General features: G+C 44.3%; 1 protein-coding gene across 1 annotated transcript in view; it reads right to left on the bottom strand.

Moving 5' to 3' along the window:
* plk1 (polo-like kinase 1 (Drosophila)) overlaps nt 1–7965 on the bottom strand; it is a 14406-nt gene extending 6441 nt beyond the window's left edge. Inside the window, exons 1-7 of the mRNA XM_043711704.1 lie at nt 7335–7965; nt 6367–6535; nt 5121–5265; nt 4929–5022; nt 3879–4098; nt 2337–2388; nt 1223–1323 (exon numbers count right to left, since the gene is read on the bottom strand). Of these exons, the coding sequence (XP_043567639.1) occupies nt 1223–1323; nt 2337–2388; nt 3879–4098; nt 4929–5022; nt 5121–5265; nt 6367–6535; nt 7335–7703 (1150 nt within the window). The 5' untranslated portion in view covers nt 7704–7965. The remainder of the gene's footprint in view (nt 1–1222; nt 1324–2336; nt 2389–3878; nt 4099–4928; nt 5023–5120; nt 5266–6366; nt 6536–7334) is intronic.
* Nucleotides 7966–8422: the final 457 nt, after the last annotated feature.

Genomic DNA, 8422 nt, shown 5'->3' on the forward strand with positions numbered 1-8422 from the left:
TCTATCCTTTTCCATCACTATTTTAAAACAAATAGAATTATGGTCGCTGGCCCCACTGACACCTCAGTCACCTGCCCTGGCTTATTTCCCAAGAGTAGGTCAAGTTTTGCACCTTCTCTAGTAGGTACATCCACATGCTGAATCAGAAAATTGTCTTGTACACACTTAAGAAATTTCTCTCCATCTAAAGCTTTAACATGTGGCAGTCCCAGTCGATGTTTGAAGAGTTAAAATACCCTACCATAATCACCCTATTATTCTTAGAGACAGCTGAAATCTCCTTACAAGTGTGTTTCTCAATTTCTGTCTGACTATTGGTGGGTCTATAATGCAATCCCAATAATCATCCCTTTCTTATTTCTCAGTTCCACCTAAATAACTTCCCTGGATGTATTTCCAGGAATATCCTCCCTTAGCATAGCTGTAATGCTATCCCTTATCAAAAATGCCACTCCCCCTCCTCTTTTGCCTCCCTTTCTATCCTTCCTGTAGCATTCAGCTGCCAATCCTGCCCATCCCTGAGACATGTTTCCATAATTACTATGATAATCCCAGTCCCATGTTCCTAACCATGCCCGGAAATCATCTGCCTTCCCTGTTAGGCCCCTTGCATTGAAATAAACGCAGTTTAATTTATTAGTCCGACCTTGTCCCTGACTGTTTGACTCACTTCTGTTCTCAGCTGTACCCGTCTCAGATCGATCTCTTTCCTCATCATCTCCCTTGGTCCCACCACCCCCCCCACCTTACTAGTTTAAATCCTCCCAAACAGTTCTAGCAAATTTCCATGTCAGTATATTAGTCCCCTTCCAACAGTCCTTCTTGTACAGGTCATTTCTACCCCAAAAGAGATTCCAATGATCCAAAATTGTGAATCCTTCTCCCAGCAGGGACATAAAGTCCTGGAATTGGAGCTTGTGGCTCACAGACAGGGACATTATCATACTGTGACACAGGACCTCCTGCTTACAGTATGCTTATTCATCCACAAAAGAAAATAGTGATTATTTGAATGGATCCAGAAATTTAAATAATTTGTTAAACTCATTACACAGTATTTTCACAACATACAAAACAATTGACAAAGTGATCAACCTGCTGCATCCCATTGCCATTAAATGGGAGATTAATTGTTCACACTAGACTGTGATATTATTCCAGATCAAGGTGGCCTAAAATGCATTAGAAAACAAACATTTTCAGGAGAAGGCAGTTTCTGTACCTTGTCTGATGACTGGTTTGTCAGCTGGCCTTGCTGCTACTACACTGCTTAACTGTTGCAATAGATCAGAGAGGTAGAAATCATTGCATTCCCCGCCATCCCTGTAGAAAATATAAATTAAGTTTAGTCAAAATGTAATGTTGTGGAATTTTTAGCTACTCTCAGTTTAACAGTCACCATTATTAACATTGTCTGCCTTTCTCACTCAGTCTGGCCAACAGACCCTCAGCAATGTGGTTAACTGTTAAACAACCTTGAAAATCCATTCAAGGACAGTTAGGAATAGCCAACACATGCTGGCGACATCCAGGTCCTATGAAGGAATAAAAAAAAAGTTTGCAACATCATGCACAACCAACAAAGCTTGAAGACAAGCAATCGCAGTACATAGCTGTTTAATCCAAGTCAAAAACACAAGTCATCCTATAAACAGGAGGATTGTTTTGCTCAGATTTATGTGGTTTGATTAGAGCAATACAGTACCAGTGATCTACAGTTCAGGAAATTCATAGTATTGGATGGTATCTGGAAATACTATTGGAGATCTTCCTTTAAAATTCCCTTCCTATATTTAAACAGATGTGCATAGCATGAGTGGTATAGAAGTCCATAGATTAAAAACTCGGGCTGAAATGGGAGCAAGTAACAATTGTGTCACAAATGCCAGACAGCGAGCACCTCCAATAAGAGATAGTTGAATCAGCATCAATTATCATTACTGAGTTCCTGACTATTATCACCGAGGGTTACCATTCACCACAAACTGGCTAGGAATCCTGCAGTAAACAACTCATTGTACTCCCCATAGCCTGTTCCCTATCTGCAAGGGTGAGTGTGATGGCATAGTCCCTATGTGCCTAGATGAGAGAACCAGGGTCACACCTTGAGGGAGCTATGGATAGGCCACAAGTGCTGGCCCAGACAGTAATGCCCACATTCCATGACTGAATTTTAAAAAACCCAAAAAAATTACATTTCCAACAATATTGAAATACTACAGGTCCAAAGCATTAAGACCGGAATTTCCTTCCCATATTATTTAAACTTCCATTGACTTGCATGAGACAAATAATTCAGAAGGCAAAATACCAGTTTAAAAAAGGGCATTATTTACCTTGCTACTCCATCATCCTCTGACTTGCCTGGTCTGTCGCCAGCTGCAACATCTATTGGGTTAACATTAAAAGGATCAATAACTTAAGACATAATTTTTAGAGAATCTCAAATCATTAGAGGAAGTGATTTTCAATGGACTGCCCTGACATGGTCAGGAATTACAGTCAACTGTTATAATGTGCATTTCATCAACACAAATTGGCTATAACACAATTGAAGAATTTAGACCATTAGTTGTACAACACAAACTTTCCTTAAATGTATTAGCTATGACATGATTCTGGTCCCATTGGTTTAAATTGGGCTGCAATTATGAGATTTTCTTCTAACATGGGATTGCACAGGAACAATCACATTATATCAGAACAGACTGGATAATGTTGGTAAATCACAGACCAATTCTTTTAGACAAGAGGCAGAAACATACGTAGTCAACTATAATCTTTTTAGCAAGTTGTGAAATGTAGTGGAGAGACCAGCTTGCAATTAAAAATTGCTAATTCAGTAACACAAAACAGTGCTGCACTTAAAAACATCTCACTTGAAGCAAAACAAAATTTATGCATTTGAATATGGGTGTTGAATAGAAATAAAAAACAATGAAATAATAAAAAAAGTAGTTTTCCAACATGGGGGCCAAGGTCTTGACACTGTCCTATTAATTACTAGGAGTTATTAAGCTGTGAAGGAACTTGTCACAAAGCTTTTTCAACCAAGTCTCACAGCCATGATAGAAAATAACCAAATAGTCAAACAGCGCAAGGTAATTTAAGAATGTGGCATGAACATAATTGTTCCCAATTTCTTTTTCCAGACAGCCAGACTGCTAATGTTCTCATTGCAGCGGTTTCAGTCAGATGTCACCTGATATCATTCTACAGATAGAGTAACTGGAAGCTTCAGTGGTGACATTGGGAATATAGCAAGGTTGTCAGATAGTAATCATACAATCCCTACAGTGTGGAAGCAGGCAATTCGAAGAGTATCCCATCCAGATCCACTCTGCTACCCTATCCCTGTAACCCTGCATTTCCCATGGCTAATCTACCTTGCATGCACATCACTGGACACTGTTTCCCAACCTACTTCACCTGCACAGCTTTGGACTGAGAGAGAAAACTGAAACATCCAGAGGAATCTCACGCAGACACAGGGGAAACATGCAAACAATTGCCCAAGGCTAGAATTGAACCTGGGTCCCTGGTACTGTGAGGCATCAGTTTGAACCACTTGGCTCAGTTTAGTGCTGAGCAACAGTATCATTACCAATTCCTTCATTTTGGACTTTGACATCATGCATAACAGTGGATGAAGTCTTCAGTGGTCACTGGTGGTCAAATGAAGGGAATTACATGTTGCCTTTGTTGTATTCCACATATTCTGTTACCCTTGTTGTCCATTCCATGTGTGAAAGTCTTCACAGCATGTCATTCTTCTAGCTTACATCCAATCCAGTGTTATATTGACAGAAGCCCTAATTCATGCAACACAATATGTACACAATGCAAGTCAAAGACCAGCACCGCTCAACATACGATACCTTTGTTGAGTTCAGTGAGAGGTCGTCTCATATTAGAATCAATCCCACCAGGCGCAAGAGAAAATCGGGGAGCCATAGTCAAGCAGGTTGTAGGCAAACGGACAGGTAGGTAGCCAGATTTAAAGAACTCATCATTCAACAGCTCATGGATGTTAGGCCGTGCACTTGGATCAGACCGAAGCATCCGCTGTATGAGGCTGGCAGCCACAGGATTAACATGCTAGGAAAGAGATCAGATCAGTTAGTTAATGGTTACAAACTGAAGATGGAACTTATAGAATTTAAACAGACAATTAAACTGATCCAGACCCACCTGTTCACAGTATCTATTTCTGCATTTCTCCCCCCCCGCCCCCCAGTCTGACCTAGCTTTCTCTTCAAAGTGTACATTATTCAACTCACCCAGTTCGTGTGATAATTAGTGCCATATTTTTATTAGTCTGACTGACTAAATCAGTGTTCCTCATCATGGAGGATGGAGATATTTGTGCAGCCACCACCTTTAGCACATTGTTTAAATTGTCCACAATTGGCAAGACTGCCTGGAAAGTTAATCGCAGGTTATCGTTCTAAGATTACCATCAATGCTTCAGCATCTAAAATGCATTATGCTCAAATACTAGCAGCTTCGATGTGAAGAGAGACCATCAAAATGAGGCCAATGCTAATCAGTTCAACAAAATGTCAGAGCACAAAAGAGAAATATATGTTGAACTGGTTTTGTTAGGCAGAAGGCAGTGAATAGTACTAAACAGATCTTTAGAATTCAACCAAGAGACTATCCCACGTGCCTGTAAATCTGCGCAATGTAAATGGAATTTCAGAAAAGGTGCCATACTCATCATTGAAACAGTCAAACTGGCTAGTCATTTTTCTTTCACTTTATGCCTTAAAATTGATTTGTCTGTGACAATGGCAGGGGTTACAATCAAAGAAAACAACAATATTCCCATCCCATAGTGGTTAGTGTGCACCAAAAGCTCACAAGAGCTTTCACATTACAGATATTTTTGGAGCAATTTTCCCAGAATAGTAGTTAAATGCACCCACCTTTGGAATATTGTACTCATTTTTCTTTATCCTCAAATAGGTCTCTTTCAGACAGGAAGTTTCAAATGGAGGCTTCCCCACAAGTAGTGTATACCTTCAAGTGTTAGTGGAGAAATCAGAGTTAAAAAGTGACAATATGTAATACATTTTTAAAAAATTAAAGTAACCCAACAGCGGAGATGATTTACTCACATAATACAGCCTAGAGACCAAACATCAACTTCAAAACTATGCCCTTTCTTGCCGATTACTTCTGGGGCAATGTAATTGGGGGTCCCGCATAAGGTTTTCTTGCGTTCTCCTTCATATTGTACAGTTGTGGCCAGGCCAAAGTCACCTTCAAAACAGTTCATAAGCCAGTGATTATCCTCAATCACAAATTGGTTACAGCACAGGAAGCAATTTGACCAGTGCTAACTCCCTAATATAGCAACTCAAAATCATCCCACCTTCACCGCAGTTTCGCTGTAGTCCTTGTTCTCTTAGATATTGATCCAATTTTTTTTTTTGGATTGACACTATCAAGCTGTACCTTTTAGACCTGAACCATCTACTGCTAGTTCATTTGTCTCCAGTGGGGAATAACACCTCTCTGCCTCTCAGTCGTGCACTCAAATTTACCGTGCCAGTCTAGGTATTCCCTTGAAATCCTTCATTCCTTTAAAATGGCACTGGCAATTTCCACAATCTGGATTCCCCTCTTGCTGGATTAGCAATGCCCATTCGAGAACCACTAGCATGCAAACCTGCCACCAAAACCAGGAAAGTTAGGGCCAATTCAAGCTTTACTGTCAAAGAAATTACTACAGTAATCAACTTCCCTAATCATTTTTTGTTAAAATGAGTGCAAGCATACAAAGGTTTTGTAAGAGAAAAGCAAATGCCTTGATCAGATGAGCCAAGGAGTGGAGCAGAGGAAATTTAATTTAGATAACTGAGGTGTTGCATTTTGTTAATGTAAATCAGGGCAGGACAGTTATGCACTTGATGGTAGAATCCTGGGGAGTTTTCCACAACAAAGAGACCTTGGGGTGCAGGTTCATAGTTCCTTGAAGTTGGAGTTGCAGGTACACAGGGTAGTGAAGGTGGCATTAGGTACACTAACCTTAATTGGTCATTGCATTAAGTACAGGAGTTGGGAGGTCACGTTGCAGCTGTGTGGGACATTGGTGAGGCCACTTTTGGGATAGTGTCTGCAATTCTGGTTTCCCTGCTACAGGTAAGATGTTTACAAGGATGTTGCCAGGGTTACAAGATTTGAGCTATAGGGAAAGACTAAATAGGCTGGGATATGGGACTCTTAATTTAGGATGTCTGGTCGGCATGGCTGAGTTGGACCGAAGGATCTGTTTCCATGGTGTGCAACTTTATGACTCTAAGTGAGATGTTGGTTTCAAGAACAGGCCATAAGTACCGACAACCGGGTGCAGTGCTTTACCTATTTTCACTTCCATGTCATCATTGAGAAAAAGGTTGCCAAGCTTGAGATCTCGATGAATAACGTTGTTGTTGTGCAAATATTGACCGCCCAGGATGATTTGCTTCAGGTAATACCGGGCCTCGGGCTCAGTGACAGCCTTTCGCCTCTTGTGCAATTCTAGCAAAGACTAAACCAGACATTTTTCGCTATTAAAGAGATTTTTTTTTTTAAATTGAAAAGTTTACTGAATTATTGGCCGCAGCCGATCAACAACACGGGGCGGTCCCAGGGAACAAGGGAGAGCAAAATTTGCGGACACTCGTCGCCAGGTTAGACTGAGGGTACTAACTGTGGCTTTTCCGAGCCATTTGGTGGATTTACACGGAGTGAGGAGCAGGGAAGGGAAGGTGAATTACGATCAGACCGACAGGCGGCTGCTCCTTTTGGTTTGCAAAGCTAAGGCTCCGCCTTCTTGAATACCAGGCACCCGTCAGCCAACCGGCTCCGAGCTCCTGGAATTTTAAATACAAACCCCCCTCCCTTTAAAGAGAAAAGGGACAGAGTCAGCAACGGACAGGCCTCCAGCTGGGATACTGAGGAAAAAAATACACCCGGGGGGGGGCGGTCAGGCAGAGAGTCACTTTAGCCCGAGCGGTTACTCATCAGCTCAGACCCCGGCCCGGGGGGAAGAGGAAACAGAACCAGAGCTGGTGTTTCTTCCCCCCCCTGGAGTCTCAGAGCCTGAAGGCTGCCCCATGGGGAGAGGGTGGGGGTGCTCAGAGCCTGTTGCCAGTCCCTCACTGATTGCTGAGAGTTGTGGGTGAGCCCGTGCCCCATGTTGTTACAGTTGGTCCCAATGGGGGAAAAGAGAGAGGGGGGTGAACGCTGCCACTCGGCTCCATTCCCCGGGACTGAGCCCTCCCTCCCCGGTTTACAACCGTCCACCCTGTCATTCCCCCCCCCCCCACACCCCCGGAGACACTCACCCTCCGCCTGCACAGTTCCAGCACAACGTAGACGAAGTCATCGTCCTCGAAGAAGCCGTGGAAGCCGACCACGTTGGCGTGACTGAGGCTCTTGTGGATGGAGATCTCCATGGACATCTTCTCCCGCTGGTGCGGCTTCAGCAGCAGCGTCTTGGACACGATCTTGCCGGCGAACACCTCGTTGGTCTCCATGTCGGAGATCTCGTAACACTTGGCGAACCCCCCCTTGCCCAGGAAGCGGCCCCGCACGTACCTCTTCATGGTCTTGGGGTTCACCAGGATGTCGGGGATCTCCTTGGCCACCGGAGCGGCGACCGGCGGCGCGGCAGAGCCCAGCTTGGCGGACGGTTTACCGGCCACCGTGGTCATTCTTCGGCCGGTTCACAGCTTTGGGAAGGGGGGGGATGGGGGGGGGGAAACAAAGTGGGTGAACTGAAGTTGTATGGAGTCCTGCCCGGGAGCGGTAAGAGCTTGGTATCTGCACACCGAGAGGCCGCTGCGAACCGTGTCCGTCCCGGCTCAGACGCTCGCGGGCTCTGATTCAAATCTGGAGCGTCGACAGTTAGCGAGCCGTGCGCCGCTCCTGATTGGTCGGTTTTATTTAAATAGAACCCTCGACCCGGCTGAATGCCGGGAGGACGGTTTAAATGCACCCCCAGGCCTGCTGCCCGGCGACCGAGCTGATTGACAGCCACGTCCGCCAATCACAGCCGAGAACCTCCACCAGTAGGCTGGTTCCTGAGCAACGGAGGGAGAGGGCGGGGATTCGAGCTCCCGAACCCCTCTCAAGGCTCCCCGAGTGTGTCTTCGACCCCCCACCCCAGGCTCCTGATTGAGTTTAGGACATTAATAGCTCCGGTTCGATGGGGAATACCCTTGCCTTGCAGCCAGAAATTCGGGTGTTTGAGCACCCCCAACTCCAGATGCAGCCGTAATCCAGATTTACATTGTTAAAAATCACACAACACCACGTTATAGTCGAACAGGTTTAATTAGAAGCAAGCCTGTTCGACTATAACCTGGTGTTGTGCGATTTTTAAACTTTGTACACCCCAGCCCAACACTGGCATCTCCAAATCAGACTGACA

The sequence above is a fragment of the Chiloscyllium plagiosum genome, chromosome 21, assembly GCF_004010195.1.
Source record: "Chiloscyllium plagiosum isolate BGI_BamShark_2017 chromosome 21, ASM401019v2, whole genome shotgun sequence".
NCBI lineage: Eukaryota > Metazoa > Chordata > Chondrichthyes > Orectolobiformes > Hemiscylliidae > Chiloscyllium > Chiloscyllium plagiosum.